This window comes from Pseudophryne corroboree, chromosome 6 (assembly GCF_028390025.1).
Source record: "Pseudophryne corroboree isolate aPseCor3 chromosome 6, aPseCor3.hap2, whole genome shotgun sequence".
NCBI lineage: Eukaryota > Metazoa > Chordata > Amphibia > Anura > Myobatrachidae > Pseudophryne > Pseudophryne corroboree.
Genome location: NC_086449.1, coordinates 269,183,839 through 269,196,316, shown reverse-complemented (window position 1 = coordinate 269,196,316; position 12,478 = coordinate 269,183,839). Strand labels below are relative to the sequence as shown.

The window sequence follows — 12,478 nt, the reverse complement described above, 5'->3', positions numbered from 1 at the left end:
GAACTTTGTCAAAGGCCTTAGCGAAGTCCAAAAAGATCACATCCACTGCATGACCCTGATCAATATTATCGCTCACTTTCTCGTAGAAGCTTATTAAGTTAGTTTGACTGGATCTGTGCTTCACAAATCCATGCTGATTCCTAGTAATAACCTTGGAGGTATCCAAGTACTCAAGTAGGCTGTCCCTTAATATACCTTCCAGTAATTTCCCCACTATAGATGTCAAACTTACCAGTCTATAGTTACATAGGTGAGTTTTAATACCCTTTTTAAACATTGGGACTACCTCTGCTATACACCAGTCCTTTGGTATCGCTCCTGATCTAATTGACTCTCTGAAAATCAAATATAGGGGTCTCGATATCTCTACATTAAGTCCCATAAGAACCCTGGGGTGCAGTCCATCCGGCCAAGGAGATTTATTTATCTTAATTTTACTAGGTCTCTCCCGGACTACATCCTCGTTTAACCAAGTTCCTAGAATCGGGTCGTTTACGTAGCTTATGTATGGTCTACTCCCGTCAACCTGTCCTCATTCGTGAATACTGATGAAAAGAATTTATTACATAAATCTGCTTTAGCCCTATCATCATTAATCAAGACATCCAACTCGCCCTTTTAATGCCCAATATTCTCCCTGTTTAACCTTTTTCTGTTTATGTATTTAAAGAACGTTTGGGGGTTTGTTATACTCTCCTTTGCGATTTATGTTCATTTTCTATTTTTGCTGCTTTGATTTATTTTTTGCATCTTTTGTTACATTCCTTGTAGAACTGGAATGATTCCACCATTCCATCAGACTTAAATGCTTTGAAAGCACGCCTTTTTTTATCCATTTGTTCCTTGACCCTCTTATTAAACCACATCGGTTTGAAATTCCTACTCCTGTTTTTGTTGACTTTGGGAATATACAAATGAGTGTACTTATTGAGCGTAGTTGTAAAAACATTCCACATTTCAGCAGCATTCTTACCTTGCAATACAATTTCCCAATTGATGTCCCTCATTGCTTGTTTCAGCAAAATGAAACTGGCTTTCTTAAAGTTAAAAGTTTTAGTTAGACCCTTGTATTGTTGTTTTTGAAAGCTGATATCGAATGTGATCATATTGTGATCGCTATTTCCAAGGGTCTCCCCTACTTTAGTATTGGATATTATTTCCTCATTATTAGTTAGTACTAGGTCCAGTATAGCCCTATGCCTAGTTGGTTCCCCCGATTACCTGAGACAAGTAGTGATCTTTAAGCATGTTTAAGAACCTATTACCCCTAGTTGTATTTACTGTTTCGGTGTTCCAGTTTATGTCTGGGTAATTAAAGTCCCCAACAATAATGACATCCCCCATACCTGCAGCTTTTTCGATTTGCTGCCAGAGTAGTAATTCGTCAGACACACTAATATCTGGCGGTTTATAGCATGTCCCTATTAGAAGTTTTTTTGTATCTTTACCCCCACTCGAAATCTCAACCCACAATGACTCCACGTTATCACCAGTCCCCTCGTAAATGACTTCCTTTAAATATGGTTTTAAGCTAAGGTGTGTCGCTAGACTATGGTTGGCTAAAGATGCTCCTACAGTATAGTCATGGGTTTCGCTTGTCAATGAAACTGCTGCTGACGAAAAATATGTGTACATGGCCAGAAAAGCAAGGAAAAAGTATCACGACCTATGGGGCAGATGGCTCAGCTCTCCTAATTCAACGAACCATAGTGACTGATTACTTGCTACAGTGTGACCACTATGAGGATGTGATGGAGGGATGGGCCATGTACCATGGGGAATGTGTTGAATTATGTAGGTGGGTCTATACTGACAGCGTTGTTTTTCCCTCTCGTGTAACGCCCATGGGGCCGCGGCCGGTCACCCATTTGCCCGTGTTTGAGGTTATGTGTTGTACAAATATAGTTGGTTGGTTAGTTTTTGAGATATACATGATTACTATATCTGAATCATTTGTCTCCATATACGTCACTTCTCCTGATATATAAATGTATATTCTTCAAGAGATATGCCTGCACATCTCACATGCTGTGATTGAATTTTTTCGGATGGGAATCTGCGTATTCCCTTATCTGGATTACTGTATGTTTGTCTGGTAGTTTTGTTGTATTGTTTAATTGCAAAATGAAAAACCAATAAAAAATTATTGAATTTAAAAAAACACACATGGTTTTAAGAAAGGTTTAACAAAAAGACAAACTCCCCATCCCTTTTTATTAGCCCTATCTCTCCTGAAGAGGGTGAACCCTTCCATGTTTGCCACCCAGTCGTGTGAATTGTCCCACCATGTCTCAGTAATGCCTATTATATCATATTGGTCATTAAGTGCAATTGTTTCTAATTCCCCCCCCCCATTCTACTGTTTAGGCTTCTTGCATTTGTAATCATACACTTTAGTTTGGTAATTCCCTGATCCGTGAGTTTTGTTGTGGATAACGTTTCCCTTAAATTACCATCGCTGACTATTTTTCTCCTTCCCCCTCCTCTCCACCCTCATTATACTTTATACATCCCATTTTCCTTTGCTCTCTAGTTGTCCCACTAATTCTTTCTAATACGTTCCCCCAGGCACCTAGTTTAAAATCTCTTCTTACCTTTTAAACCCCCCTCCCCCCCCCCCCCCCCCCAGCACCGCTGCCCCCTCCTCATTCAGGTGCAATCCATTGCGACAAAAAAGATGGCGCCTGACTGAGGAGTCTGCCCAGTGTTCTAAGAACACAAACCCCACCTTTCTACACCAGTCTCTAAGCCACACATTTACCTCCCTAATCTCCCTCTGCCTTCCTGGACTAGCGCGTGGCACAGGTAATTTTTCAGGGAATATTAACTTAGATGTCCTTGCCTTTAATTTTTGGCCTAGATTCCTATAATCTTTCTTAAGGACATCCCACCTACCACCCGGCCCCTCCCAACAATCTTTCTACCTGGTCCGCAATGTGCCGTACCCGAGTACCCGGGAGACAACAGACTGTACGCCGATCACGGTCCCGATAGCAGATTGCCCTGTCTGTTCTCCTGATAATAGAATCCCCTACCACCACAGTCTGACAAGGTGCTTTGCTTTCTTTTGTTCCCTTTGTCCTGGAGGGACCACTCCTCCGATTGCTATAGGGAACGGTCTCCTCCAGTGCTGGCATTTCCTCACTGTCCTCCCCAGATTCTTCGTCCAATTGGGCGAATTTATTGTGGTTTGGCAATAAACCGTGACCCAGCTAGCTACCTGTTTATCCTCGTCCTCGTCTACCGGTGGCCCCCCCTGCAACTCCTCCACCGTTCTATCTAAGCTCCGCTCGAGATTGTGAATCTCCCTCAGTCGCGTAACGGTTTGCTCCCGATCAGTTACCTGGGCTTCCAGGGCAACTGTTCGCACACACCTCGTGCAGATGTATTCACACTGGGCCGGTTGCTCCAGGTGCGCATACATCTTGCACGACATTCACTGAATGAGATCCTCAATCAGGGCTACCCCCATTTTGTTTAAAAGGGGAAAAAATGAAAAAAACTCTGACTCCCTGTAACTTTAGAAAAACAATACAGTACAATACAACGATAGCATTACTATAACATTACATTTTAGGTATTATATATTCAATATATCTGATAAATTAGCACTTCATACCTGTTTCTGCCATACTAGTAATTATTCTATCCATGCTTCTACAAGGCATACTAATAACATATGGATTTGAAAAATAATACAACTTTGAAAAATGTGTTTATTAAACAGAAATTGTTCACAGACAGAAATATGACACCTAACCATCACAGCACTTCCCCTAGCCTCCCAGAAAACCAAATGCAACACTGGAGCCTTTATGGCTATATATATTAATATCATTATACATTGTTTAGGTTCTGTAATCATGCCCTAATCCGTCCCATTATGGTAATTCTGTTTACATCTGACGTGACTGTAGCCCGAATCGGGAGAGTGAGGACGGTGGTACAATAATTTTCTCTCAATAGTTTGGAAGGGAAGAGGTCGAGCGTTGCAAGTAAAATTGTTTAGCTGTGTACGTGCATGCCGCCTGTAGTTTGGGGATGTTCGATCGTGAATAGGGTCGATCGAACGCTCAAATGAAAAGCTGGATTGTATAGGTATGTACCCAGTGTAAGTCTTCAGATGCTATTTTTTATTTGTTTCTGAAATTATTTCACTGATTTCTTCCTGTTTCTGGAAGTAGCTATAAGCATTTGTACCAAAAAAAGGTACTGGTTCTACTGTAACAGTTGAATGCTTAAGCAATTATGTTTACATTGTTAATTACAATCAAGAATTATATTAGTGATACAGGTTGAGTATCCCATATCCAAATATTCCGAAATACGGAATATTCAGAAATACGGACTTTTTTGAGTCAGAGTGAGATAGTGAAACCTTTGTTTTCTGATGGCTGAATGTACACAAACTTTGTTTAATACACAAAGTTATTAAAAATATTGTATTAAATGACCTTCAGGCTGTGTGTATAAGGTGTATATGAAACATAAATGAATTGTGTGAATGTACACACACTTTGTTTAATGCACAAAGTTATAAAAAATATTGGCTAAAATGACCTTCAGGCTGTGTGTATAAGGTGTTTATGTAACATAAATGCATTCTGTGCTTAGATTTAGGTCCCATCACCATGATATCTCATTATGGTATGCAGTTATTCCAAAATACGGAAAAATCCCATATCCAAAATACCTCTGGTCCCAAGCATTTTGGATAAGGGATACTCAACCTGTAATAGCTGTTTATATAGTCATACAGCTTGTACTGAACACAGTGGACCTGATTTCAAGTTCGTTGGAAAATTAGGCATTTGCATAGGTGCAAAATTGTCTATACATTTCTGTATTTACAGCTTTCTCAAGATGTGCAACTTTTAATGTGAGGTATAGAAAAGTCTGATGCACACATACAGCCGCCTCCATTCCAGTACTCCATTGGATAAACACAAACTGATCCGCCTCCCCCAAGCAAAGTAGACAAAAGTCCATAAATACCAGCATTCAGAATAGAGAGGATGTGCATATGCACAGTTCAATGGTTTATGGATATGCTTTAAGGACTTTATCCAATGAAACAGGAGCTACTGTTTCCCAACAGTTATGATAGTCTGATTCTGCGCGCACTTTTGCATCCTGCAGGCAGAACCAGTTTTCTGAGACATAACGCATATAGGGGTGTATTCATGAAGCAGTGAAACGTGTGGAGAAGTGAGCCAGTGGAGAAGTTGCCCCTGGTAACCAATCAGCATTGAAGTAACATTTATAATTTGCATACTATACAATTGTACGAAGCAGCTGATTGGTTGCCAGGTGCAACTTCTCCACAGGCTCACTTCTCCATTGTTTTCACTGCTTCATGAATAGACCCCATAGAGCCTCCAGAACCCATGGCTAATTGTATCTAACGCGAAATAATGCAAAGAAAATTACATCCAACTGTAATTTTGAGCTCCATATGTGGATTTTCAGCAGCAGCTCATAAGGTCTAAAAGATCGTTTCTTTTTACCAGTCCACTTAAACGTATGTCATGTTACAGTACACGGTTATAAACACGTTGGGTATGGGATACCAGTCAGCATACCGACGCCGGGATCCTGGCTGCCAGAATGCGGGCTCGGTAGCTCTCTGTGCTCACCACAGGTTCTATTCCCATTCTATGGGTGTAGTGGACATCCACGAGTGGGAAATGCCGGCTGTTGGAATTCCGGTGTCGGTATCCTGGCTGCCAGGATCCCGACTGCCAGCAATGTAACTGTATCCTGTCATAAACATATGTACAGGTGTATGCTCATTATTAGTTTATTTTGTAAGATGCCGCAAAACTCAACAACTGGACAGTATGTATTTTGTTTTAATAAGATCAAGTACACACAAGGTTAATAAATAAGGTGCAGCCATGAGCCAGAGGGTGGGGAGAGGGCCCAGTTTATGAGAGCTTATACTGTAGTCTATATACTGGCAGAGAAAGGCTGTTAAGCCCATGTCCTGTGCCAAACTACTTTTTTTTATTGTACTGTCCTTTACAGACAGCAGCTGAAGCACAATATATTGCTGCATTATATGATATCAGCACACGGAATACAGAGCAATGTCAAATCTAGGGTTTAAGGAGTTAAGGGTCTATTAACTAAGCCTTGGATGGAGATAAAGTCGCTGGAGATAAAGTACCAGCCAATCAGCTACTAACTGCTATGCCACAGGCTGTGTTTGAAAAATGACAGTTAGGAGCTGATTGGCTGGTACTTTATCTCCAGCGACTTAGTAAATAGGCCCCTTAGAGAGGTGTGCATAGTGTACATTGATCCTGTCAGTAGTATCACTCTTGAAATATAAACGCCAGCATTCATTTTTTCCCCTGTAAATAAGTTGGTTACCTGGCTCTTGGGAGGTGTCCTCAACATGATCCCATGAATGTGGCCGCTTTCTGAAATGGCGGAACATAAACACTTGTGCGTTATCTATAATGGAATGGCTTTGCAAGCCTCTGGACAGAAAATCTTAGGCACTGGCTGAAAGGAATCCTTGCCATCTCTACGGCCAGTCAGCTCAGTGCTCATTCTTCTAAAGAGTTGCTCCGATTCAGTCAGCAGCAACAGTCACTGAGGAAAGGTCTGAGCACTGAAAAGCACAATGTATTTGTTACAGAGCTAGAGACTTCTACCCAACTAAAACCCGGGTCTGACTCGGGTAACTGAACACAGTGTCAAGCTATGTCATAGCTGATTAAAATCCTATTCACACAACAGGCTGAACCCAGGTTAGTGGCGGCTCTTTCCTCTGCCAGCGCTTGTAGATGACATCATCTCCAATCACCAGTAATTCAGCTCTCCAAAGGCTTTCAGCGTGACCCGTTTACAGTGTATCGTTACCCAGGTCTGACCCTGGTTGCTGCCTGGGTTGGATTCCCAGGTCACTGGGCCCGGGTTATTTTTCAAGGATTCTTTTCTACTGAACCGTGACGTGGGTAGACCTGGCAATAACCAGGGTTATTGGGGCAGTGAAAAAAGGTTATAAAATTGATATAAAATTATAAAACTGTATAATATCCTAAAAATAACAGTACCAACAGGTTAATCCACTCCTTTAAATACAAGTCAGCATTAAGCCCTTTCTCCACAAGGCGCCTACAATTACCCATTATGGGATGTAGTTATGTGACCGGCGGTCATGACACCGCTGGTCACAATATCTCCACCTACACCCGACCCCTTACAATCCCGACAGTTGGTATGCCAACTAGCAGGGACTATTCCCACTTGTGGGTGTCAAAGACACCCATAGAGTGGGAATAGAACCTGTGGCGAGCGCAGCCACCGAGCCAGCAAGGGGCTTGCTCGCAACGTTCCCCCCACCCCTTCCCCGGATTCCGGCATCAGCATGGTGACCGGCGGCCTCCTGGCCACCAGTCACGCATACCCAACCCCCCAGTATTGTACACCTATCCTCTGTAGGCATTCTTATTCCCATACTAGAAGCCTGGTGATTTCTAGTTCACATCAGCACAACGTTACATGTTGGATTTGCATACTACAATTATTGGTAAACTAAAAGGGCAGACTGCATGGGCCAAATGGTTATCTGCTGTCATATTCTATATTTCCGTGTAGCTTACCTCACTCTAAAGATGTGTACACACGGTGAGATTTATCCTTGCGATTTTGACTATCTAGTCAAAATCGCAAGGACAGTTAGTGCAAATCGCAAGGTGTTAGGCAGCTTGCGATACTGATGCGCAGTCCCGCAGGGTCGGTATCGCAAGGGAAGATAGACTGTGCAGGCAGGTCAGTCTTGACTATATAGTGTACTGTCTAGTACAAAGTATAGTAAAAATTGGCACTTAGTCAAAATCTCACATAGTCAAAGTCGGTGCTTCTGGGGGAGTTCAGGGGAAATTGCAAAGTCAAAATTGAAGACAGAATGGGGGTCATTCCGAGTTGATCGCTCGCTAGCTGTTTTTAGCAGCCGTGCAAACGCTATGCCGCCTCCCACTGGGAGTGTATTTTAGCTTAGCAGAAGTGCGAACGAAAGGATCGCAGAGCAGCTACAAAATAACTTTGTGCAGTTTCAGAGTAGCTTCAGACCTACTCAGCACTTGTGATCACTTCAGACTGTTCAGTTCCTGTTTTGACGTCACAAACACGCCCTGCGTTCGCCCAGCCACGCCTGCGTTTTTCCGAACACTCCCTGAAAACGGTCAGTTGACACCCAGAAACGCCCACTTCCTGTAAATCAGTCTGCGGCCAGCAGTGCGACTGAAAAGCTTCGCTAGACCTTGTGTGAAACTAAATCGGCCATTGTGAAAGTAGGTCGCGCATGCGCATTGCGCCACATACGCATTCACAGAAGTGCCTTTTTTTGCATCATCGCTGCGCAGCAAACATTTTCAGCTAGCGATCAACTCGGAATGACCCCCAATATCACCGTGTGTATGCACCTTACGGACCACAATTCTCATGTTTGGCTGTAACGTTTGTAACAGTCTATTAAATACAGCACACTCTCACCTTTGATAAGACTATCGGATTTGGGGCATGTGCATTCCCCACTTTGTTATTGTATTTTAATACACACTATAACAAGGGGACGCAGTTAAAATACATTTTCATACACAATATATGGTTTGTTTTACTTGAAGAAAAAATGCCATTGTGTGCAAACATTAAAGTCTATAACATGGCATATTAAAATATAAATACAGGTAAAATAAAAGGATAAATACAGAAAATATCAAGATGTATATCCTTCTAACAACGGGACGCGGCTATGTGACCGGCATGCCAACTAGCAGGGACTATTCCCACTCGTGGGTGTCCACGACACCCATAGAGTGGGAATAGAACCTGTGGCGAGCGCAGCTGTCACATTTGACCATATATTTACATGTGTATGTGTGGCCAAATCTAACTGTGCAGCTGAAAAGCCAGATCATAGAGGGAATAAGGTGAATGGACATTGGATCTGATTCATAGTTGTACGGTATTGCACAGCCGCAGGGAAGCATCTGCTTAATACCGTACAACTAATATGCTAATACTGCAGGAAGAGTCTGAGGAGAAAAGATGCCCCCTGACAACTTTGCAGGTCTGAGTGCTGCCTCTGAAGACACAGTATCGCAGCATCATCACAACCGGTTTAGCATTGCCAATCTAAGTAAGCCAGAGCTTACTCAGAGTGGCCATTTCCTTCCCAATTTGAGGACCAGAAAATCTGCATCCTACAATGCAGAAGCCTGGACTTGCGATTCCAAGAAAACGGCGGCAACACTCGCCTGTTTCTGGGAACTCAGGCCAGCCATGCCCTACTTCACCCCCAAACGGCCGTAGCACAATGCAGACCTACAACAATTGGAGTAGTACGCAATCCATCAGGTTTGCTTACTACTCTGAATCAGGCCCATAGATTGGAAGTCGTCTTTATGATCCAACCGGATTTACCAACCAATCGACTATGAATCGTCCTGTTTATATGTTTATTGTGATAGTCAATGCTTTTGGGCCTATGAACGTTGCAGTTTATGGCCATTTGGTCTAAAACAATGTACTGTAATTGGACGGTAAAATTGCAATCTGACATGACCGTTTTTAAAATGTACTTTATCACATGCATGGAGGAATACAGTTTGACGTTCTCATCGATTAAGAATCTGTTAAGGGCAGTGCACACAAGGAAATTATGGTTATGTAGGTCACCATACAGTCTCTTGTGGTGGCTTTCTGTTCATCTAAGACACAGGTTCTCAAACTCGGTCCTCGGGACCACACACAGTGCACGTTTTCCAGGTCTCCTCACAGAATCACTAGTGAAATAATGAACTCCCTGTGTGGATCTTTTAAAATTAGTCATTAATATACCTGTGCTCCTGCTAGGTGACCTGCAAAACATGAACCGTGTGGGGTCCCTAGGACCGAGTTTGAGAACCACCGATCTAAGATATACTATTGCGTGGCCATACATCATTACGGATTGAGCAGGAGCAGTGAATGTGTAAGGCATTCTGAAATGTGTGACAAGTGGCAGGACCATATATTGGGCCTTATTCAAGTTTGTAAGCAAAGCAAAAAAGCATGTGTTTGTTGCACTGCAGGCAGGGCAGATGTAACATGTGCAGAGAGATTTAGATTTGGATGGGTTATATTGTTTCTGTGCAGGGTAAATACTGGCTGCTTTTGCATGTCGCCCACAGTTTTATTTATACACTGCAATTAAGATTTAAGTTTGAACACACCCCACCTAAATCTAACTTATTGCACATTACATCTGCCCCACCTGCAGTGCAGCATAGTTTTGCCCCATTGTGGGCTTTTTTTTCTTTGTTTACAAACCTGAATCAGGCTCATTGAGCGCTATTGCAGAAAGGAAAACATAGACGGTAGAATGTGGAATTTACCTGTGTCTAGACACTTGGGTCCTCTTGTTCCCTTGTATGCTTCCACAACTTCAAATGATTATATTTCAATACATATGTGGAATGGAAAAGACAATTCCAAAATGGTGTAATACAGGTTGAGTATCCCTTATCCAAAATGCTTAGGACCAGAAGTATTTTGGATATCGGATTTTTCCGTATTTTGGAATAATTGCATACCATAATGAGATATCATGGTGATGGGACCTAAATCTAAGCACAGAATGCATTTATGTTACATATACACCTTATACACACAGCTTGAAGGTCATTTTAGCCAATATTTTTAATAACTTTGTACATTAAACAAAGTGTGTCTACATTCACACAATTCATTTATGTTTCATATACACCCTATACACACAGCCTGAAGGTCATTTAATACAATATTTTGAATAACTTTGTGTATTAAACAAAGTTTGTGTACATTGAGCCATCAGAAAACAAAGGTTTCACTATCTCACTCTCACTCAAAAAAGTCTGTATTTCGGAATATTTTGATATGGGATACTCAACCTGTACATTTAAAAATGTATTCCTTATAAAACGACACAATTGAACACATCTAAAATAAATACAAAATAGCCACCACTAATAGTAAAAGATTGGGGGCTTTACATGATGTTTGTGACAGAGAAGCGTGTAAAAAATGTCAAGCCTGGAAATCTCAAGTCCGGCTTTCACTGCAACAAAGGTCTGGTTCAGACTCCCCGGTAGTTTGCAGCAGATCCTCCTGTCATCAGGCTCCGACACGTTTGTCTTGGTAGTATGATCTGAAATGTGTACTTTATTCCCCCAGATTATTATTGGAACTCCCACATTAAGCCAGAGAAGAGCCATTCTTGATGTGCTTACGTCACATATGCCTATCAGCAGAGATGTGGACATAGCTGCTCTAGCAGATATGACTGTGGGCTATGTAGGAGCTGATCTCACTGCCCTCTGCAGAGATGCTGCCATGCAGGTGGTACTGCAAGCCCATCAGGTAAGTAGAGCTCTACATAATCTTTTATCATAGGGTTATAGTTTATTGAGTTACTGCATGCTTGAAAGATAAGAATAACTACCTTTAACCCATAATCATTATTGTAGAAATGAACAAAATAACATTGTAGTAAAAAAGTCTTGTTACACAAGGAATAAAGCCATTATAGATATGTAGACACATGTAACAGGGTCCGAGTTTGCCGGAGGTGCGGATTTCGGCTGAACTCTGACCTTTTTTTTAAAGCTTAAATTATTTGCAAGGCATGGTTTTGCCTTGTAAATGATTGCCCCTTTAAAAAGACGCCCAAAACCGTACGGCATTCCGCACCTCCAGCAAACTCGGACCCTGTTACATATGCCCAAAGGGCTTTTTTTTCTTCTTCTTGAAATCAGGTATCCCCAATACTCTTGTTCCTCCAATAGATGATACATCTCTCCTGTGCAGGCTTTTTTCAATAACTCAGAGGAGTAGAGCAGTTAGGAATAGAAAAAGTAGCCCTGGGAATGAACGTTGTAGGGCGAGTCTGCCAATGAGTGCAGACGGCTTGGTCCTGGTCCAGCTTCCTGCTGTGAGATTTGGGGAAGCTTCTGTGGGACCCTAGTGTATAGTGAATGCTTAATTTCTCTTCCTAGTAAACAGTGTCATGGGGGAATCCCGTTTTGTGCTGGGGTTTTTTTTGTTTCTCATACGTCCTAGAGGATGCTGGGGATGCTTCAAGAACCATGGGGTATAGACTGGATCCGCAGGAGACATGGGCACTTTAAGACTTTAAAAGGGGTGTGAACTGGCTCCTCCCTCTATGCCCCTCCTCCAGACTCCAGTTAGATTCTGTGCCCAGAGAGACTGGTCACACACTGAGGAGCTCTACTGAGTTTCTTGGAAAAGACTTTATGTTAGGTTTATTGTTTTGAGGGAGCACTGCTGGCAACAGGCTCCCTGCATCGTGGGACTGAGGGGAGAGAAGCAGACCTACTTCTCTGAGTTCAAAGGCCTGCTTCTTAGGCTACTGGACACCATTAGCTCCAGAGGGTCTGATCACTTGGTGCGCCTAGCTGCTCGTTCCCGGAGCCGCGCCCTCACCCCC

At 42.4% G+C, this 12,478-nt stretch overlaps 1 protein-coding gene across 2 annotated transcripts in view; it reads left to right on the top strand.

The window, feature by feature from the left end:
- The window catches only part of AFG2B (AFG2 AAA ATPase homolog B), a 116,155-nt gene that overhangs the window by 3,363 nt on the left and 100,314 nt on the right, over positions 1–12,478 (top strand). For both annotated transcript variants that reach the window (XM_063926008.1, XM_063926009.1), the window contains exon 3: positions 11,206–11,391. In XM_063926008.1, the coding sequence (XP_063782078.1) occupies positions 11,206–11,391 (186 nt within the window). The remainder of the gene's footprint in view (positions 1–11,205; positions 11,392–12,478) is intronic.